Raw genomic sequence first — 23199 nt, forward strand, 5'->3', positions numbered from 1 at the left:
CAGCACTGACTGAGATAAAGTAAGCGTAGCTTGTGCTAATTTACAATAATAAAAATTCTTGCTTTATTGCAAGGGATTTTTTTTTTACCTGGGGACCAGCATCGTTTGCTACCTAAATTCTTTCCAATTCCATGCTGAGCTGAAGAATATCAATGTAATTCTCTGTGTTTACACTTCTCATCTTCAGCTACGCATGGATATTGGGTTGCTCTGTCATTTCAAAATACCCAGGCCAAAATACTTGCCGAAATCTCTGAGTGCTGAAGTAAGGACAAATGGTTATTATAAAACAACAAGCTGCAATTGGCAATAAATCTAAGTGATTCATAAAGTCAGTTAAGTTGTAGGGCCTTCTGAGGAACAATCAAATTAAACAAATTGTTACTCTGGATTGAAAAACGGTGACTAGCATAGAGGAGAAAATGCCAGTTGGCTGAATGCTCCATCATAAAAAATATTCCCAGCTCCACATGCCTCATGCCGGTATTTTAGGACATCTGTAAAGTTGTTTCTGGTGGAATGTGGCAACTGATAAGAAACATATACCAAAGTATCCAAGAAAGGAGACAGTTAATTACCTTTTTTATTTACAACTTTAATTTTGTTTTTATTCTGTGGCTTGTAATAGTCTTATTGAAAAAAAAAAAAAGGAAAAAAAGGAAAAAGGAAAAAAAAAAACCTGTCGTCTTTCAGGCTCAGTCTTTCTCTCTCTGGCAAATGCTGATTTTCCTTTCCTAGGAATTCAGCATGGCTGTGTTTGGTTTGCTTGCTTTTTTGGGTGACAATTTGGATACAGAAGCCAACTACAATATGTGTGGCTCTGGTAAGGGTTAATCTGTGCTTTATTCATTGAGCACAAGCAGGTAGGAGGCTCATTTTAGAGACAGACATTTGTATTACCATCATGTCATCACAAGTTGTTCTTTAAAATATAAATGTAAATGTAAGGATGGATTCTATCCTTTGTACATCAGTTCTTACTGTAAGTGAGATTGAGATCCAGCATTCAAAGTCTAGACTAGAGCCATCTGGATCCATTATACATTAGATTATAATAAATATTATAGTAGAGCAGTAGTGGAGATCAACTATTTAACAGTGTCATTTTAAAAGATTTAATCATGGTTAGCCTATTACCTTTTATGTAGTAATCTTTCAGTAGTCATTACCTGTGCATGTGGTACTAAATCTCTACAGATTATAATAAATGTCCTTGCTTATGCTTAGATCCTTAGAATTTCACTTCAAAAATTAAAATTTAAAACATTAATAATTATACTCAAGTTTTGATATATATATTAAAAAAAATCTTACAAAATGAAATCTGTGTTTTGTTACATTCAAAAGGTATTTTTGTCATTGATTTCTATGTAGCTAGGATTAATCTATAGCATATGAGATGTGATCCTTTGCAGTGCTGTGTTCTCCCAGATTCCATAAATAAACAGTATCTTGCACAGCAAATTCTCACATAATAAATAGAGTTTTGTTAAACTTTTACAGGAGAGAAAATGAAATGGTAGAGATTCACAGAGGGGAAAAAGTTTGTCTTGCATCTATGGTTTATTTTTCATATTCTCCCTTATGTTGCTCTGGCCAAGCCTTAGAGATACAAAAATGGAAGGAAAACAGTTCAGGTGTGAGTTATTTTTAGGTTAAGGTCAGTGGATTGAGAGATCACGGACCTGATTCTGAAGTGACACTGCCTGATAACCAGGGATTAGCGATACTTTGGTGGAAATACTGCTTGTTCCTGCCATCCTCGCTACAGAAAGAGCTGGGGCTGCTCCAAGATGAAGAAGCTTTCGATATAATATTAAAAACAGCATAGGGAGCCGCTCCCAAAGACGTGAAGTGGGCTTCAGTCCAGTCAACATGTGGCTGGATGCTGCTGGAAATGGTTTCTGGCAACTATTGCTGTATTTATAGTACTGTGAAAAAAGGTTCAAGAAAATATCTATAAAAGGTGTAGTTGGCTGGGAAGTCAAATTTCCAGGAGCCAAGAGCAACGAGGCTTTCATGTTCTCAAATTTTGGAGTGAAGAGCTGAAACAGTCTCTTGGCAGGATCCCGAGGAAGCAGACAAACTAGCAATAAGGTTCCCATCAGTTGTCCATAACTCAGTGGATAGGCAGATCTACTGGAGTGAAGTTAGGAATAAACCCAGTAAGGGGTGTTGTCACGGACAGAAAAACCATGCTCTGTGGCATTTATTGAGCTGGGTGAGCTCTGAAAGACCTCACTGACTTCACCTTCAAGCTGTAGGTAGCAGGATGCTTCCAAAAAGTGTTTTTGACAGTGCAATTAATAATATTGGTAAGGAAAGCCCTAGAGTATGTGGTTGGTATGAAAAGATTTAGGAACTCTTGGTCATGGCAAACTCACCCAAACCAGAAGGAAAAAATCAGGAAATGAGTTAGAAATCTGGCTGCTTCTCCTGCCGTTCTCAGAATAACATGTCAGATGCACAGGAAACTGTTAAATTAGAAAATGTCTTTATTAGATAACTGGTGGTTAGAGGCTAACCCTTTTTATAAATGCAGAACCCGCTTAAATGGCAGGATGCTGTGTAAATTGCCCGAGCTTTCTGCATAGAAGCTCTGCTGCAAAGCAGGAGCAGAGATGGCCTTGTTAGTAATCGTGGGAACACTGCAGCCAACGTGTTCGCCCTGCTTGTGCTGCTTCTCGTTGAATAAAGCTAAGGGAAATGCTGCAAGGGTAAATAAATTGGTACGGGGGGAATGGCTGCACCCCCTTGCAGTACTGGAACAGCTCTTGCTAGTCTTGAGCTGAGGAACAGCTCTGAAAGCTTTGCCATGGACAAGCCGCATGTATGGGAGTGTGGGAAACTGAATTAACAGAGAAGAAAGCCAAAAGATGACCGAAAGGAAAGGGAGGAGGAAGAGAGAAAGTCACTCAGAGTCCAACTTAATCATTGAATCAGGGTGTGTCCTTAGCTTCATTTCTTAGTGGAAATCTAATAGGTGCTGCAGGGCTCACACCTTGATGCCAGGGTTTGCACATGAAACAGATTTTCTGTGCCGACAGATGGAAGCAGTGATGACGAAGTATTCATTGAGAAGAAGCCATGGTTGAGAAGGGCTGAGGAGAGTATCCGCATGTTGGAAAAGTGTGTATCTGTTTAGTCCTGATGATCTGCTATCCTGATTTGAGCAGAAGCCAATTTTCAATTTTATTTTAAAGCATCCCTTTAAAGCTTTACCGTAAGCTTTCCCTCTCTACTGAGTGGTTCAAAAAATCCATGGATTTCTCCAGGCACTCACACTATGCTTTCATGCCTTCAGAAAAGAGAGAAAATATATGAAGTTCCTTATACACAGATTGCAAGAGATCTGTTGCCTGGAGACGTGCAAATATATATTCAGCCAGATTGCCAAAGTAGCCATAGGCTTTCCTTTGGTGGGGATTAACAGAAGGAAAGAAGGAGCAAAGAAATGTCATTCAGAGGCAGCAGCATGAATGCAAATGTAGAACGATGATCACGTTGCTCTGAAAGCACTGGCTTTTCTCCCTTCCAGTACACTGGGAAACTGGGGGAGCAACTTGCCTCTCCAGGGCTGGGTGGTGGCATGCTGGAGTCAGCCCTGGCAGCCAGAGAAACATGCCTAGCAGCTCTGCCCAGCTTTTTTCCTCAATTCCAGCCTCTCTGTCTCTAAAGAGTATCCTGAAAACATGAGCTAAGCGTGGCAGATGCATTAATGTCCTCCTGATCTTGTTTTCAATGTTCCTTCAACATGAGCTGTCCAGAAAGAAGCAGAAATATTCGCTATCACCCAGAAAAAGCTTTATTTTTCTCAGGCAATTTTCTGGCTTTGCATTTAAAGCATCTCTCTGCTGTATCCATCTTCTGAGAAGATGTCTCCTGAGATTTCGTGTTATTGTCACGTGCACATTTTCGTAGCCCTCCATTAGATTTGCCAGAGCAATGCAAACGCCAGTTTGGAGCGAATAAATAGATTATAGAGGAATCAAAATTTCTGCTACTTAAACATTTTTTACAGGATGAGACTTGCCCGCTGCCTAGAACTGGTCAGCTAAAACGACAGCTAAATGAGGCAGAGACTGCCCGTGGCTTCTCAACAGGCTGTTGTTGCCCAGAGCAGGAAGGACCAGGGCCCCATCTCTCCATCTCTGCCATGGAAAGGAAAGGGGGAGCGCATTGATTTGGAATAGAAACCCAGGAGAAAAATCTCTGAAGAGCCAGGCTTGCTTTTCTTGCTACCTTCGCATATGAGAAACGGGAAGAGCAGAGCCAGGAGCAGCAGGCTCAGTAGCAGCAGTCGGGCAGGCTCCCCAGGGCTTTGACTTGGAGTTGGAGAGGGGAGCACTGCCCAAGGCAACCATCTGCTCGTCAATGCCTACTCCTGGCCCTCCAGAAGCAAATAGAGTTAGAAAATGAAAATCTAATTTTGGATGAAAGTAACAAAGTGCTTATGACATGAAATGCAACGGTCCCAGTAGCAACATAGCCTAATTACCCTTTTTTATTTTTATTTTTATAAAAACAGGGTGTCCAAAAGGTACTTATGGTTCATACTGCCAAAAAGCCTGTAAATGCATGAATGGAGGCCACTGCGACCCCGTGTCGGGAACTTGTGATTGCGCGCCTGGTTTCATTGGAGCCGACTGTAGTAAAAGTAAGCCAACATTCATGTTCTGCTTCGTTCAGAAAAATAGCAGAGAGAATAATCCACAGAAGAATTTGTCAGTATAAAACCAGACAGATCCCGGTTACCTCCTCCTTGAACTGTAAATCAGGATTCCAGCTTTGTAAAAATTCTCTTGCAAAATATTTTCCCTCTCTTCTGCGTGAGTAGAAACAAGGACACTCATCCCAGGATTACAACCTGCTTGCCCAAATTTATTTCTAGAGCCAACTCAGCATGAATTGCTCAAGTTCCTTCTTCCTGTCCAAAATTTCTAGGTTGAGAAATTATCTCAATATTTTGCTTCACGCTATGGTGCCATTATTTTCAATAAATGGGAAAAAGATCAAGTTTTGTCATGGCAAAACTGGTAAAGGCTCCATGGCAACCCTACTCTTACTTCCCTATTTAAGTGCTAAAATTTGTGACTGAATTTCTTTGGTATTTCCAAAGCTGTGATCTCCTTATATGGGTAAACACAGCACCATTGGGATTTCCACTTGCTATACCTGTACTGACCATACAGGTTTAGTGCTAATCAAAATGTTTTATCATATTCAGTCACTTTCTGAAGTTTTCCTCTGCTTATTCACAGAAACACAATGCTCAGTCACCTCTAGCTTTGCTCTTCAGCATAGGAGAGCATCAATATTAAGGAAGGAAAGAAATCTTTAGCTGGCAGCATGAGCAGCTGATATTTCAGTTGTGCACTCACCTTTCTGGTGGAAAACCTACTAAATATTTCATGTGTAAGCCTGGATTTTATTTATAACCTCCAAAAAAGTTTCGGAGGAAGAAGCAGTCATGTCTTTGGGTGGGTTTTGTTTTCGTAGTTGTAATTTTGAAGCACGTTAGCTGGGATAAAAAGGAAGCCGACTCTACCTGTAGGATCCTGCCTCCTTTGGAAATGAAATCTGGCATTGGATAGCCAGGGTGTTTAACAAAAGACTCTGTTTCCTTCAGCTTGCCCTGAAAATCGATTCGGGAAGGACTGCACCCAGTTCTGTGCATGCGGTCAAGGTCAGTGCGACCCACGGACTGGCAAGTGTACCTGTCCTCCTGGCCAAACGGGACCCAGCTGTCAGCAAGGTAACAAAGCGGGACCTGAGGTCATCTCGTCAGTTGGGCACGTAGTTGTAACAACCAGCAAATAAAACTCAGCGCCAAACATTGTTTATGGATGTGTTTCCCAATGTATTTGGAGCCAACATTTGCTTGACAACCCTGCAGCTTGCTGTACTTTGCAGGATCTCAGCCCCTGTCCCCCTCTGATCACCCTACCTTTATCCTGCCCCTGTCTCCTGCCCACATCTCACTGCTTTTTTTCACCACCAGCAGCACCATTGCTTTTGTTTCCCTACAAAATTAGCCACTGCTTTCAGAGACCGCAGTTCAAGCAGCACAAACATAAAGATGGGGAGAAGAGCAGTGTATGCCACACAACGTGAGCAGTGTGAGGGCGCTGTGGATGGAAGGGGCTATGTTCTGAAGCAAATTACTTGAACTGGAAAAATGAAAGGAGAGGATTTGCTGAATAGCAGACAGTGAAGGATGGGACAAAGTGAAGATAGCAAGAAAAGTAAATATGGAGTGAAGTTAAGTGAGGAGATAATGAGAGACAAGGAGTGTTTGGATGAAATTGCTAATGAGCACAGAGTGTAGAAATGCATGTGTCCCACGGCCCTTGGGTACCTCAGGCAATTGGGATACTCGGTGGGGAGCATGCATCTGTATTAATTCCCTGTCACATTCATCTTTTTTGGGGATGCTAATTTATTTTTTTCCAAACTTTTGTTAATTCTCTGTAGTGTGTCCCCAGGGACAATATGGCCCCAACTGCCTCCTGACATGTGCCTGTCAGAACGGCGGTATCTGTGACCACGTGGATGGCAGCTGCACTTGTGGACTCGGCTGGACAGGAAGAGCATGTGAGAAAGGTAATTTTCTGCTTTGATGGTAGTGAACGTGTACCTTCCAGCAGGGGTTTGCAGTGGCTATGGATCCTCAAATGGGGACAGGTTTTGCTTAAACCAGAGCTCTCTCCCAGCTGGATTCATCTCTGTAGCTTCTCTCCTGCTGTATTGCCTCAAGTTAGAGCTTTAGATATTTTATTTTAGGGGCAGTTTCCTCGTGAGTCCTCATAATTTAATCCTCATAAATTCCTTTGCACGGACTCTTATTTCTTCTGTCCAAATTTTGTATTCTTTTTTCTTGGGAACATTGTTTTGTAGCTTCTTTCACACACTCTCCCAATGTCAGCAGATGACAGCATCTTTGTCCTCTCATTACAGTCTCTCTTGATATTCTTTTCCTTTTGACATTGGACTGCACTTAAACTTCCCATGTATTGATTTCTCTGATGTTTTGGCAACATCTGTCCAAAGCAATTGAAATGGTCGTGCTATCACGTCCTTACTTCTCCTTGTTAGCTCTCTCTTACACAAGGGAAACCACACTTAACAGAATAAGCTCAGTTTTCACTCTAGAAAACCTCCTGCCAGCTGTGTTCCCATTTCTCTTTCTAGATAAGAGATATCTGTAGAGTTACAGACTTACGTGGGCAGGAAACCATGAGCTTACTGATATGATATCAATTAAATGGTCAGCTTCATATTTAACATGATATCATCATTACAATATAGCTGCCACAGTGCAATGTCCTCAGCACTCTCCAGGACACTCATTTACGGCCTTCCTGCCCCTGACATCTGTAGAATAACCACCTCCAGCTCCATACATATCTCTACCAAGAACTGGTTGTTATAGAGGCAACCAGAAATGACAGATTTTAAGCAATTCTATGCAATTGTTTCCCTTTGTACCTGACAAGACTGATAGACCTGTTTCTTATATACATGCATATAAGAATATATATGTATATATACACATATACGGAGTTGTCATTTTAATTCCACAGTGGACAAGCACTAAAATACACACAAACACACAAAACAGTGCAGTTAACGAATAACTGGCTAACATCATGTTGCATAGGCTGTGTGTGTTCATCTCTCTGTCTGTTCCTTGAAATCTCTAGCACCACTCATGGGCCACGATTGGGTTGCAAGGCCCTGGTGGGGTCATGCAGGTGCCATGCGGAATAGCAGAACACATGTGCATCCTCTAGGTGTGTTTAAACAAAAAGTCTCTGGTGTCAAGGACCAGAACAGACACGTACCCATCACATAAAGGAGGTGTGTGGTATCGTTAGAAAGATCTTCAGTGTTTATCTTTTGACACAGATACTAAGCTGTTGGAAAACTCAATCTTAATTTCCACAGCAGCATGGTTTTGAGTCTGTTTTGACTAGAAATCAAAGCTAATCAGGCGTCTTTTTTCTGTTGATTAGATATGATGGTCTTGAAAGATCTTGTCTGACATTTGCAGAGTTACGAATCTGATTATGTGGATGGCCACGCTCAGTTAAGTCGCTCTGCACAGATTCCAATTATCACAGCCGTGGAAGTTAACTTCTGTAGAAATGATGCATAGATTAATTATATTGACACAGTCACTTTTGCATGACTTGACTTTCAGCAATTTGAGATGAGTTTAGTTCTGTAAAAGTAGATATCTAATTATACATGGAAAGTCTGTCGCTATGTGTGAAAAAATCACCTCCCATTTTTATTAGGAGTCAAATAGTGTGAACTCCAATGATAACACAGAGGAGGAAAAGCTCTGTGTTTTCTTTCACACTTTGTAAGAGTCTAAAGAAAGTATTGCTGTAGATGTAGGGGGAAAAAAAAAAAAAAAGATACCATTTATTCTGTGGCTTCAAAACACTTTAGGGGTGTGAAGGTTCAACGTTGACTGTATGAAGAGACAAATTTAAAGAGGTAGACTAGAAGAAGTACAGAAAAAGTGAGCTCTTCGAACATCTATAAAGCAATTCTCATCAAAGTAAGTAGGTTTGTAATAATAGTGCAGAAATGCTGTGCTTTCAGTGAGCACACCTGCATGAAGAGAAGGAAATTCATAACAATTGTTCACCTGAGTTATTATGGTTAAGTTATAAGTTATTATGCGGGCATTATGCCTCAGCTGGAAAAGCTGTCAGGTTGGAGCTTTTCTGGGTGAGGTTGGTGATTCTTGTTTTTTTTTGTTTTGTTTTTTTTTGTCCACATGTGGTTGACAGAATGTCTCCCTGGGAAGTATGGCTCTGGCTGCGGCTTGGACTGCATGTGTCAGCACAACGGCACTTGTGACAGGTTCACGGGGTGCTGCCAGTGCCCCGAAGGGTATTACGGACGCTCCTGCGAGCACAGTAAGAACCCCACAGCAGCCCGGGTCGCCTGGTTTCCAGCAGTAACACAATGTGGGGTGGCAGAGCGGCTTGGTGGCGGTTCAGTTAAAGTTCTGGGGGTGTACCAGATCACCCGTCTGCTTCCAGGCATAGTAACTCGCATACCTCTGACGTTGGGGTGTTGCTGGTGAGTTTAAGAGCAGATGGGATTATTAGCAGTAATGGTAAATACCACTTTTGTTGGCTCCCAGGGAAGGTAGCTGCAAATACAGAGGATTTTAAAGGGATGTATGTTTTTCTTAATAAACTTTCCTCACTTGACACTTTCATTTCTCAGGGTGCCCCCTTGGATTTTATGGGCTAAGCTGTCTTCATGCATGCGCCTGTAAAAATGGAGCAAGCTGCGATGCCGTGACAGGGCAGTGCATTTGTCCTTCGGGTTATCAGGGTATCCACTGTGACAAAGGTACTCATACCCATCTGATGTAAAAAAATAAATAAATCACATCAGCATTTAAAATTTTGTTTGTTGAGAGCAACATCTTCCATATTTTGAGCTTTGTGAATATCCTGGAACATTGAACGTGTGATCCTTTACCTGTTACATAGCTGGGTGTTCTCATTTCCTTATAAATTAACTAACCTGGTTTTGATTAACAGAGTGAAAGTCCTGGTCTCCATGCTGTCTTGCAGCAATGAGTTCCACATGTTGCTTATTAAGAATAAGTTTCTTGCACTGATTTTAAATTTGCTTCTAAAATTCCAAGTAAGATTATTAAATTGGTGCATGTCAAGCCAGTTGAGTGTTATGGAATGGTCTACTAAAGAGTTCTAATTAAAAAGGAAAATAAGTGCCAGTAACATTTTGGGACAGATTTACAGATACTTTTGATATGTTGGATTAGATGAAACCAACAGAATGAGAGTTCATATAAATATTATGCCTGTTCCACTGAATTCAGTCCTTCATTAAAGTTGGCATTTGCACCAGGTTCAGCTGAGAGTTTATGAGCTTTTCTCCGAGACATCCTTCAAAAGCTCTTCTGGCCTGATGTATTTCTTGCAATGCTCACGTGCAGTGCACCTAAACCAATGCTATTCCCACCAGGCTGCGACAACGGGTGGTTTGGAGAGAGCTGCCAGCGTCGGTGCGACTGCGGAGGAGCTCCCTGTGACCCAGCCACCGGCAAGTGCCTCTGCCCACCTGGGAAGACCGGAGACAAATGCAACATCGGTAAGAGGAATATTTTCTAGGGGCTGGACTATGCACAGTTAAACCAATATGACCCGTTGGTTGGTCTGAGCATAACTGGGAAAGGACATTTGCCAGTACAAAGTATTCAAGAACACATTGTTTGCAGCAAATTACTCTCGTGCATGTTATCACCATTTTCAGCAACAGGCTGTACTCTTGATTTAATCAATATTTAAATTGATAGACCGATAGGGAAACCATATATGGGTCAGCAGTAAAATGTCATTGAGTGTCAGAGAACAGGCACTGCTGAACAACACACTGAGAAACCCACAAGTTCTGCAGATGTAGTGGGATGGACTCAAGAGGGCTGCAATTAGGCATGAAGGGATCAAATCACAGGGGTGTTTTGTCACTGGGACGTTTGTGGGGATTTTCAGACGAGTGCAAAAGTGTCCAGCTCCAGGTGAGGTTAGTGGAGCATCAGCAGCTGTTCCTGGCTCTAGGACTCAGCAGTAGTCCGGGAACATTTAATCCAAATAGAATTGCCTCATTTTCAGCACAGACACTTGGGTTGTGTGTTTGGTAAATGGTTGGCCCACAAAAGCAGGATTATTTTGCAACAGGGGTATAAAAATAGGTGAGAAAATTCTTCTGTAAAGAAAACCAAGCAACTGATGAAACCGTTGCAGGGTTGAGAGGCAGAAAAGACAGGCAAGGTTCTTGAGCCAGGTTCTGATCTCAGTTGTGCTGGTGGAAATTTAGGGTAATCGGTAGAAAGAATCACGCTGGTTTAAACGAGTGTAAGAATAGATGTGTGATCCTAATGCCGTGGCAAACAAGATACAGGGAGTGAACGCCCACGTGCTAATTAATGTTGGGGGATCACGCAAGGAACCACAATCCTCCCAAGCCCCAGAATCACAGGGGGGAAATATTATTCCTCCTTGAGTTCTAAGAGAGGGCAGGAAACAGCTTTAAATACCCTGTTATTAATGCAAGCAAGAGGTCAAGTAATCGCCGGGAGCTTAGGGGCCAGTGCAATCCAAAAAACGGAAAGAGAGAATGGTTTGCTTGCTGGACTGCACTGTCATGTGGTCAGAAATTGAAGCAACCCAGTCTCCAGGCACTGGTGTGACTGGGACTTATCCACCTCGCAGCAAGGAGGGCTCTGTGCACCCAGAGGCCTTGCCAGTGAAATTTTAGCAGAAATGGAACGCAAGGGGGAAGCTCAGCACCAAAAATCTGAGCCGAGTTCTTGCTTCTTGCAAACTCTAGGAGTCATTTTTATTTTTCTTAAATCAACTGGGGTAGCCCCCATCCATGAAAAGCTGTTATGGGGTAGGTTTTATTTGCATTTTTATTTTCAATTAGGCTCAGTTCATCTGTGATATAACTGTGAGCAGCTGTGTCTGTGCAGCAGCCATAAAGATAAAAGGCCTGATTTTAATTTGAACTCTGGTAAAGCACCCATTAAACAGGCAAAATGTTAATTAAAAAGAAAAAAAAGAGAGAGAATATAACAGACTTTTATGGGCGCTCCTTTTCTGTAGTAAATTAACATTGCAGACTTTCAAACAGATGTCTTAAATACACATTGTTATTAACATGAAAATGTGGTATTACATAAATTAAAATCAGGTCCAGAGGTGTTCGAGGAGACCTTTTCTCATAACATTTCCTAATTGAAAAGGCCAAGCTCTGAGCGCATGGGGAGAGTTCTGCCACGTGTTGGGGCTGCAGCTGATGCAGGGCTCGGGAGCACTTTTATTTACCTCATGGTGCCTGCGTGAGAAAGCAAGCGCCTGGATTATTTACAGCGGTTTTCGGCGAGGTGAGGGAGAGAGGGCCATTGTTTACAATGCATTTAGCACCCTGCCCTGTGACCTGCTGCTAACTTTCCCTTCCTGCCTGTACTCCGAATGCATAAAAATTTGCAATGAGCATTTGTCAGCCTAGGCATGAAATGTTCTTGTCCATCCTTTGCAGTGAAGGTAGAGAGAGACCTTTTGTGAGCTGAAATTGCCAGGAGGCAGCAGAGTTGTGTGATCAGAGCACGATGTATGAATAGACATAAAATGGATTAATTTCCAGTCCCACTTTCTGTGAGTGGAAGCTCTTTGCTGCTGCTCACTGGCAGCCAAGCCAGTAGAGAGCCACAGGAGATAGTGTGGCTCCAGGACGCTGACAGGAACTTTCCTGAGCAAATCCCAAGATCTCTTCTGTTGGGCTGCCAACCTCTGGCTGGACACCGGGGATGATTCCCATTCCGGGAACTTCTTTAGGACAGCTGGGTTACAGTTTGGGTGGACCACGCGGTAGATGAAACTTGAGGACTGCAAGGCTTTCCAAGATGTCATGTTTTAATATTAGCAGATGTAGGTGTCTAAGCAGCTTCCTGATCCCAGATCTGTATCTCCTGAGAGAAATACAGCAAAAGCATGTTATTATTTAAGACAGTTTCTTATACAGCATAATAATAACTGATTTATTTTTTTTTAATTTTTTTTTTAATTTTTTTTTTAGTTTTATATTGGTAAGTATATAACTTTGGGCAAAACAAGGTTAATTCTTCTAACCCAGGTTTTTATGCCAGATGGTATAAAGGGATTAAAAAACAATATTATTTTCAGTTCAGCAGTTGAGCTTAACAAAGCTTCCCCTTGTCTATAGAGCTTGATGGAGGTCTGCATTCTCACCAGAGCATGTGTGAAGTTTATATTCTGTCCAGGGACTTTTATGATTTTTTTTTTAAATAAATATCCTGAATTTTCTTACCATGTTTGCATTTTGCCCTGAATGCTGACATTGGTCTCAATTTCTTCTATTTCTGTCCACGCATTTGCAAGGAGGCTCTTCTGTAGCACAGCCATCAGACAGGGAGAAGCATTCACCCTCTTCCAAACACTTCTGTCCTTCCAGGATGCAGGTCGGACCAGTACGGCCCCAACTGCTCTCTGCGATGCCAGTGTGCCAGCAAATCCCAGTGCAATCCCTACAACGGGAAGTGCGTGTGCCCAGCCACATGGATGGGGCCAACCTGCAAAGAAGGTAACACAAGCTGGTTGTGCACAGGCTTTCTTAATCAAAGAAATCATGTACTGATCATGGTCAGTGGACCTCGTGGACAGGATTAGCAGCCCATCATGCCAACGTGCTGCTCAGCAGCAGCCACCACTGTTTGTATCAGGCTGTGTGAGGCAGTAGCCCTTCTGCATTTGTGAATAACTCAGAAAAACTCAGTGATTAACTCCAAGTGGAAAAACTCAGAGCCCACAATAGAAGCAGCTTTGCTTGGAAGGGTTGTTTCGGTGTGTGCTGCCCCTCCCACAGGCCCAGGAGCCTGGGTTGCAAATGCCAGAGGATACTGCAAACACTGGGATTCATTCTCAGGGGGTGTGAAGTTTTGGCCAAGCTGGTTTCCCCTCAGAGTGGGCTTTGATGTGGAGAGGTTGTGCTACTTGCTCAAGGGTTCCTGTGGCTGCCTCTAGCACAGCTGTGCTAGAGAGCTGTATGCTCTTCTGTGCCTGTGGGTAGGAAATTGTGCCCTGAAAGAGCTGATATCCCACAGCCTAGTAAGATGAATGAAGAGGTTTACTTGCTGTGCATGCCATCACGCTCACATACTGTTCATAGAGATGGCAGGGTTTGAAGAGCATGATGTGATCAGCTAAGTGGCTGGATAAGTAAATAAAACATTGAAAAATAGACTTGGATTGGTCTGTGAGGGCCCAAGGAGCTCAGCACACTGTCACAAAATATTTTGGTCTGTCTGTTGTTTTTTGTTTGTTTGTTTTTACTTTTTTTGTTGTTTTCTTGTTTTGTTTTGTTTTTAGTTTAGGTAATTTCTCTTCTTCATGATGTACATACAGTACTGTGTGCTGTTTCCTTTCACGTGTAGTCTAAACATGTCTGGCTTTTGGTGTTACCATGCAAGTCTGCCATTAGTTTAGGAAATATTTTGGGAACCTTCCATTTAAGAGTTGCTTTTACTGTTTTGATGGTTCCATCTGCCTCTGTGAGGAGGCCAGTTAACTCAGTCCTCTACCTTCCTTTGAAGGGTACCATTTATTAAATTATTTAAGTGTAAATTGTATAATCTATATAATATTTCAGTATTATGTTATACAGACCTAAGACTGCGTTTCTACTTAATTCTCTAGGTGGCCCTCCAAAGCCTCCTTTTTATGAAGAACAAACTCAAGAAAGAGGGAGTATTTTTCCAAGAGCTCTACAACAGTAACATTTGGACTAATAAATGAACTGTTTCATATGCACAGACGGTATTTGAATTTGGATATGAAAACAGCTATTCAATTCAGCTTGAATTGTGCTGAAGTATTCACACTTCTTATGGAAGACTACAGAGGCCATTTAGTAGCTGGATCCTTTTAAAAAGTTGAATCTGTTTCATGTATTTATTCCTAGCCTCTTACCCCACCATTAATCTGCTCGGGACACTCGTTCTGATATATACGATAATTCATTGTTTGAAAGCTTGGACATGTTTTTAGTAAAACCAGCTCCAAAGAGTATCAGGATAAGCAGCATGTAACACATCAACTGACGGTGAGCCTCACCATGTATAAGTGACTTTCTAAACCCACTTGACAACCGGCATGAAGTTAAATGAGTGTTTAACATATTAAGACGCCAATATGGATTCACTGCAAAATCACATTGCACAGAAACTAGTGAAATTCACCAAATTCCTCTCTGAAAAATATCTTACGTTCTAGAAAAACATCCAGTCTAATTTTAAAATTGCAACTGATGAAGAATCCACCACAGTCCTTGAAAAGATGTTAATTAATTTGAGAATATGTGCCTTTTCAAGTGTGGATTGGTTGGAAGGTCTCCATCTGTATCTTGCTTGCATCTGAGTCGCGTTTCTAAAGAGCAGGATGTCATCTGTCAGGCTGCTCTGGCTTTCTACATTCTCCCATCTTGCCAGCTGAGTTTCTCAGCGGTTTGTCGAGTCAAACTGTGCAGCAGTTCTTGTAAAACTCTAACGTCTAACACAGAAAGTTTTATCCTGGATGGAGAAAGTGGATAGTTAGCAAGGATATATATGTGTAATGATAATCTGTGTGCTCTGTATGTAAAGGATTGTAATGTGCTCTTACTGCACAATAACTTGATTGCCAGTTTTAAAAAGTCCTTCCTGATGCTTCAACAGCTGCTGTTGTTCACTTCGAACAAGGACATTTTGGTGCTATTTTGTATGTTTACACAGGTTGTTCTTTAATATAGGACTAAGTCATTAAACAGAAATAATGGTCTTTGTTATAATATTCTGGATTAACCAGCCTAGAAGATTTCAGAGCACCTCTTTTCACCTCTCTTTAGGTTCAGAGTTACAAAACCTTGGTAGTAACCTCTTGAGTCTGACTAGATCAGAAGCGCACTTAGTACAAGACACCAGGACCATGGGCTCTGGGGACAAGGTAGTACAAGCTGTTTCTGGACTTGTGTTCACACACCACAACAAATTGCAACTCTGCAAGAAAATATTTTCATCATAAAAGAGAGAAACTGACAATAATTGACGCTAACGTGATTTTTAAAAATGTTTGTTGTTGCAGTTGGTTAATGAGAATGTGAAATAACACTTACCCCGTGGTTCACCCCAGGTTTTAACCCAATCTGCAGCCATTAGCAGTCTGCTACGGAGCAAGTACCACTTGCTCACCTGGGACTGTAATTCAAGCTGTGATCTACTGAAAGCAATACAGGTTTGGGAAGTGTTTTTCAAGCTTCATGGAAGTCTTATTGTTGCTATTCATCACTTCATAGGTAGTGGAAGCCATCGTAAACTCAGTACAGATATTTGTGACTGTGACCAAGTTAATTAACCAACTGCTTTCAGCCAGAAAATCTCAGGGGTTGATTCTGATCCCTTGTCATTTCTTTATTATAGCTGAATAAATCACTAGAACTTTTGCTTGACTTGATGTAAACATGACAAAATTGTTGTCCCCAAACTAGTCAGAAGCAAGTGGTTCTCAGCAGGCCTTTTCTGTCAGCTATGACATTTTATATGTTCTTTTGGAGATGTGCTGGCCTAGGTCTGATCTCAAAAGGATGTGAAGTTGGGGCAGTTTAACCGAATTGGAACTGTTAAGGTAAATCTTGTGCAAGACAATTAGATATCATCATAGTAACTGCTGGGGAAAAAGAACCATCCAAGTCAAGCAACTGATGCCTTTTGATCTTGTCTTTTGATTTTGTATTTACTACAAACTACGACAGTAACACAAGCATTGCATTCAGTTTTTCATATTATTTTACAGTAGATACTTTAGAAGAGACCTCTGGAAGTACAGGCTTCTCCTTAAAGCATGGTCAACTTCAAGGTTAAATGAGGTTGCTGAGAGATCACCCAGTTATTTTAGATATTTCCGAGGATGGACAGCCCACAACCTCTTTGGACCCTGTCCTCCAGCCCCTGGTTACCTCCTCAACCCTTCGCCAGCCCCAGTCCAGTCTGTTGGACATTTCAGTTCTCAGAAAGATGCCCGATGTCTGGTACGGTTACTCAGCAGCTAATGCACAAAACCCAAGAACTTACATTTTGCTGTTTGACAGCAGTTTATGAAATGTACTGTTTTCTTCTTATCTTTGTATACTTGTGTGTGATTAGAGCAGCTAATCGAAGGGGAAACTTTTCCCAAGCCATATTCTTTACACCTGTGTGCTCTTGTTTACATTTTCCACAGTATCTTGATATTAGAATTGTAAATATGTACTATAAAGGAAGTAAAAGATTTTGTATTAAGTATTTTTAAAGAATGTCACAACGTTAGGTACATGATGAAACACGTATTTTAAGTGACTGATACTGAGCCTGTGCCAATGAATCGGGGGCCCAAGTAGATCTGCCTGGGAAATATTTTCAGCAAACTTTTTTTTTTTTAGATTGGAAAATGCCAATTCATACAGAACTATTCATATGCAATAGTCTTTTTTATTAATTCCTCCTTCAAATTACTTCTTGGTTCCTTTATGGTATTTCCCTGGGGAAAGAAGTTCACTTCGGTACCATTAAACAGATCATTCTGATCTGGGCCTCAATACGATTTTTTGTTCCAAAACATAGAATGAAGCACAATCATATAAAGATGAAAATAAAAATTAAATATTAAAAAAAAAAAAAAAAGTAGACTTTTCAATGTCTTTTCTTGGTTTGCTATTTGTGAAGTTTTCACTTTTTTCACAAAGCGGGGAAAATGTGTACAGGATGTCATTTTCTAAAAGAAGACCTAAAACCTTTCATCATTAGTTATTGCCGATTTACTTACTTGTGATCTCATTAATGTGTTTTGATGCTACTCCTTACTTCACATTAACACATTTACATAATTCTGTGCCTGAAAAATAGTCTTTATTAGACTGCATGCACTTTTTGTAATGGAAAAGCTACTAAATTATAATAGATTGGCATTGTGGCAAGTGAGTGGGAAGTGAGCTTAATTACTACTAAAATAATATAACTGCTTATTTGCTTCATCAGTGAAAGGCTGTCAGGATGAACATCCTGAACATAGCACTGCTGTTTGTGGAAAATGAAAGTGAAAACTTCAGTGCAAATGGTTTGCGATTGAAATTTATGTCCATCTTCCACTTGGTAATGACTTTCTTGGCTATCTGATTCCCAGAGGACTGAAGTTAATTATGCTTTCTTGAAACGAGTGCTCTGTGTATTCCGCTGTAACACACTTGCATACACAGATAACTCTTTTCTGAAAGACATTTAAATTATTTTGAACATGCAATTTCTGTGTGAAATGCCGCTCTCTTTCCTTGTTGTATATTCCAGATAACTTCACTTTGAGAAGAGTGGAAATGAGCTGAGTGTAACTCAGTGGATCCAGCAGAATTTTATTCAATGTGAATTCATGAAACCAGAACAACATGTTTTAAGTTAGACTTCAGTATTTATAACACTATTCTCATAGGAAAACAATCAGAATTTTAAAAATTCCCCGCTTCTCCTGCCAAAAATTATTATTCTACTTTTATCCTTTTTATGTTGAAGAACCATAGCTATTAAAGTTTGCCCAGATTTCTTGCCAACCATATTATTTTGATTGGCTGCAGATTTCTGTTTGTGTAAGTAATAACCATCACAGTGTCAGAAGTTGCCAACGGGACAAACATGGAAATTATACCTTTCTATCCTTTCCAGAGTAGCCAAAGACAGAGTTTGGAGCCATCCTGGCTTCACACTGCTGATCTAACAATGACAAGTAACGTTTCTCTAAGAGTTTAGTGTTTTATCAGAGCAAAGAAAAGTTTGTGAAGAGCTCTTAAAAAGAACTGGTGAACCCAGACACCTCCATCTTCCCATCCCTCTGTTAATTTTAATTTTAATTTTATTTTTCATAGTTAGGCCAGAAACTTTCTCAGACCCCAGTTGCTGAAGGACTTTTCCTACACATGGACCTGTGGCTGACTGCAGCAGCTCCATGCATGAGCTGCAATTGCCCAGTAATTATTTTGCAGGGGCCAAAGCTTTAAATTCGAATGCTGTAAAGCAATTTCCAGCAGTAAGCGAGGAATCTCAGACTTGTAGTGTGCACGTTGTTTATTATGTGTTGGTTTTGTTGTTGTTGTTGTTTTGTTGCTTTTTTTTTTTTTTTGGTGGTTGTTGCTTTTAATAAGCAGTTGCAAAGCAATGTTATATCTGTGAATTTGTGACCCCTTTCAAAGAATATGCGGGGTGTATCTCAAAACTGTACTGTACTTTCCTTGTACACATATCACAGTGAAAGGATGCTATTTTTTTTTTATATATATATAAAGTTGTCATTAAAAGTTGTTCTTGTTTTCTCCTTATTGATAGCCTTAATGCAGTAGGCTTATTTTGTGGATGACAATTTACTCTGTTAAACTAATTTAGATTCAGAGCAAACACACTGAAATCACACCTGCTCTTAGTAGTTTGTACGGAATAAATAATGGCCTGTATATAAATGGGTTTGTATAAAGATCCCTGACCAGAGCAACTTGTCCAGTGACTGAGCCTGATAAATAGAGGTTTCTGGCACTCAGACTCCAGAGTATTAGAAATATTCAAAACAGAGCATAAATCTTGTTGGAAGAGGCTGGTTATGAAGTGTAACATTTCTGGAAGACTTGGGCATTAAGCACTTTGAAGGTATTTGAAACCGCACACCTGCAGGCTTCCATCAGACTTCTTGGACACTTCCCAGAGCCTAATACTTGCCGAACAAATAGCCTTGTTCACCTTAGGGTATTGTCTTCTCACATTGGCAGGAGCTAAAGGAACACATGGGCCTGTTTAATGCCAAATAATGCAGTAAGTGTGTGCTGGTTAATTGGAAGTAGCATGCTAAATTGAATTCAAAATGTGTAACAAAGGGGGGACAGTATATCAAGCTGTCAGAGAAAAAAGTGGACAGATACAGCTAGCTAGATTCTGGGAGAACAACTTTATAGGCTGGGACTGATTTTAAAATTTTAGAGCAAATGCTTCTTAAATTGAGCTCCGTAGTACTGCAGGATTTTGTCGTATGTGATTTACTTCATTTTTCATACAGTTTTCAATAAGGATTAGAATAATTCTGTTCATTTGGTTTGTCGTCGTTCTGACATATGTTGTAAAGATAGTCCTATAATTCTTGTAACTTGTTCAATAATTTCTTTATTAGAAGCAACATTTAGACGATACAGAAAGAAATTGCTGAAGTTATTGTACTAAACTTTCGATCCCAACGCCTGCAGTTAACAGCTGATCAAAAAGTAGACGTGGTGGCTTAATGTGCTCGGTGTATGGTTTTAGTAGATATATGGCACAGGAATGAGTGATCTCCTGATGGCGATGCTGGAAGCATCGCTCTGTGCTGTCGTCCCTTCAGCATCTTCAGGCACAGTTAAACCAATCTGTAGCCCAACTGTTTATCTCTTATTTTAGTCAGTGCTAAAAGTTCAGGGTGATAGTGCAGTGCTTTGTATACACAATTTAAAAAAAAAAGTCCAAAACCCATGAACGATTTTAAAATGACTTAGAAGTTCAGACATTGCTTTGTTGATTCCTTCAAGCATGGTAGGCTTTTATTTTTATTTTTTTTAGATAAAAAAAGAAAGAAAAAAAAAAGAAAACACTCAACTGTGTTGTTTTATATATGAATAAAGATGTCAGCAACTAGTCATCTAACTGTCCATGCCATTTGGCAGTATCTAGCTTCCTTTTCAGTAATAGCCCAATAAATCTTTATCTTCTTGTAAGCTGATGACAGCAAAACATCTTGAGAAGCTGCATGTGGTGTAGATATTATAGTTAATTCTTAAAATGCTTCATGCCACCATCTACTGGGTGTTTCTCCAGTCCAGATGTAACATCTTGGCTTCAGGCATGTGCTCATGTCTCCCTCTAGTGATTCCAAGGACCTAATGAGAATTAAACTAATTAATTACTTTTAGGACTGTCATTTCTTGGTGTAAGAGATCCAAGAGCTAGGCCTGCTGCTGCCCAGAGGCCAAATTGTGATTGATTCATTAATGTTGCAGGCTAAAACCTACCAGCAGCAGTCCTAGACTGAGGTCCAAGTGAGTGAAGGCTGCCCAGATGTAGCAGTGTCGTGGTCCCGTCCTGAGCCCACCGTGCTCATCCCCAGCACCTGAGGTCTGTTCGCTCATGTTCCCTGAGTGCTGGCACAGATCTCTTACCGACACTAACACCAATTTACAGATTTCCAATTCGCAGTTTCTGTACTTTGCATTCATGTCTTCTTTCTACCTCCAACTCCGTAGTTTGTCCAGGCCCATGAGGGAAACCTCTTGTGAAACCTGGAGGTTTGTCTCCTTTCCGTACCCTGCTTTGAAGACCCGGGAGCACCAGAGTTAACCGAGTGCACGTTTCCTGGCCAAGGGGAGCCCTGTTTGGGGTGGAAATGCTCCACTGTTCACACTGATTCTGTCCTGCTGTTCCAGGTCTAATTAAGAAGAAACTGGCCTGACGTTTCTTTGTTATTTTGTAAGTCTTAGAGTGCTATAAATTACTTACAAAGTGACTTGATGAAAATTCTCTGGTTTTTGCAGCTGGAGTTTTTTCATCCAGAAATCCAGTTTTGAATGATTTATATGTCCTGTAAGATATGCAGTGAGATTCCTTTCTGTATGTCATCAACACAGAGTAAGATCAGTGTGAGCAGAGGCTGTAGGGGTAATTCCTGCCTGTCAGTTTGCTTTTTTTACTTTGCTATTTGACATTTAAGTTGTGGTAGCCTTTGTGGATCTTGGCCTTGCTCTACTAGGCGCATGAGAAAGCTGCTCTTAATTACTACTTTAACCTTAAGGGTATATATGAAGTACAGAATAGCAGGCATAAAAGCATCACGTTAAATATGGGGCATATTCCTGCATAATGAGGGCTGGGAGGGCTGCAGGATCAGCCTCAAAATGAACACTGGGGCTTGAACCTTTTGCTGCACCTTTCTCCATCCTCTCTCCTCCTCTGAAAACACAAAGTTTGACCAGACACCTTGAAGAACTATTAGGACTGTTCACGGTCGCATTTAACATGTTACGTTTTTACAAGAACCAGTGAATTTGATCAGAAAATAGTTATTTTTGGCTGCCAATCTAGCAAAACCACTTAAAATACAAACTCAAGAATGTGTTGAAAGGAGACAGTTTGCCAGCACTGCTATTGTTGTAGCAAAGTCTCCCCTCTGATCCAGTGGGATTCTGTTCTCCACCATATATTATTCAGAAAGTCAAGGTGGAAGTCAAGTGCCTGGAAAATCTTTCTCTTTGAAAAGGGTGTTGGCAGGGGTCATTTTGGTTTGGTTGCTTGTTGCAAAATATTTCTGGTGTGGAGTGGTACCTCACTTTTTTCATCCTTTGGATATCAACTTCTTCACTTTGCACAACAGTTTGATAGCCCAGTGTCACTGGTTTGATAATGTGCCATCCACGAGGGATGATGGAGACGTGAGCTGGGGGCAGTGCTCTGGACAGTGCTCCCAGCCCTTTAAAGTCAATTTTTCACTTAAAAAAAAAAAAAAAAAAAAAGTATAAGGCCACAATGAAATTGCAGTCAATTTTCTCTTATTTTCTAGCTTTAAAACCCCATTAGTTTTTAATTATTCTTTTAATTATCATTTTCCAGAGTAAATCCTAAAGCTTCTGCTGAGCAGGGAGGCGTCCCACAGGTTTCTTTACATACCCGGGGCTGATCCCCTGTGAAAACCCAAAGGTTCTCTAAGGGTCTGGGAATAATGATGCCACCGAAACATCGCAGCAGTAAAAATCCATTTTTATGCATCTCTCAGTGAGTGCTTATGCAAGCAGAAAACAGTCACTGAACACTTCAGGCACTGGAAAAGGGGCCAATCCACAGTGCGTTATCTTGAATACATAACTGGTGCTAGTGCCCTGTGCTAAAGCCACCACGTGATAAGCCTGTGCCAAGTCATGTGAGATACGAAGAACGCAATGGCTGATAAATGAATGTTTTATTTTGAGCAGGCACGAAGGAGGATGTTGAATACTGGGTTTCTTCCTGACTCCGCTGCCAGGAATACAAAGCACCACACAGGAGACTTTGAAGGTCCCCCTGGGAAAAATGCCATTACCAACTCAGCTATAGTGTGTTGTCCAAGTTGCCCTGAAGGAATCTCTGCCAGAAACACCTGTTAACAATAAGGACTTGTTAATGTTTCACAATTATTTTCCCAAGTATGTTATTGCTACACCAGTCCCCAGCACCAGAGATTTTGGCAAATATTAAATACACATGATACCTGTGAAAATCTCTGGTCTGTCTGCATCTGCAAAGAGCAAGATAAAGCCATATCTGCAAGTCTGTGGACTCAGTGGGGCTAAGCTGGCACTCAGCAGGGAGGGATTAATGGAGCGTGTAGGGCACAAATTTGAGATCCTTTGGGAGCTTGTTTTAAGGAAGAGCAGTTGGCCTGTGAGTGAAAAATAATTTACTCCAGTTCCCCCTTAACATAGTATTGTCTTATCTATTGTTGATATACTTGTTTGTTCATCCTTCTGATTCTCCCTTTTTAACTACCTCTTTTCAGTCCCAAAGCTGACCCACTTCAATAGAGATGAAAA

At 40.9% G+C, this 23199-nt stretch overlaps 1 protein-coding gene across 5 annotated transcripts in view; it reads left to right on the forward strand.

Moving 5' to 3' along the window:
• The window catches only part of LOC101795342 (uncharacterized), a 191852-nt gene extending 172925 nt beyond the window's left edge, over nt 1-18927 (forward strand). For 4 of the 5 annotated variants that reach the window (XM_072042412.1, XM_072042410.1, XM_038183812.2 and 1 more), the window contains 8 exons: nt 4529-4657; nt 5630-5755; nt 6475-6603; nt 8805-8933; nt 9250-9378; nt 10021-10146; nt 13030-13158; nt 14271-18927. In XM_072042412.1, the coding sequence (XP_071898513.1) occupies nt 4529-4657; nt 5630-5755; nt 6475-6603; nt 8805-8933; nt 9250-9378; nt 10021-10146; nt 13030-13158; nt 14271-14350 (977 nt within the window). In that variant the 3' untranslated portion in view covers nt 14351-18927. Of the gene's footprint in view, nt 1-4528; nt 4658-5629; nt 5756-6474; nt 6604-8804; nt 8934-9249; nt 9379-10020; nt 10147-13029; nt 13159-14270 lie in introns of those variants that run through there. The other variant, XR_005267893.2, reaches the window with a different exon arrangement.
• The last annotated feature ends 4272 nt before the right edge of the window (nt 18928-23199 follow it).

This window comes from Anas platyrhynchos, chromosome 9 (assembly GCF_047663525.1).
Source record: "Anas platyrhynchos isolate ZD024472 breed Pekin duck chromosome 9, IASCAAS_PekinDuck_T2T, whole genome shotgun sequence".
NCBI classification, from domain to species: domain Eukaryota; kingdom Metazoa; phylum Chordata; class Aves; order Anseriformes; family Anatidae; genus Anas; species Anas platyrhynchos.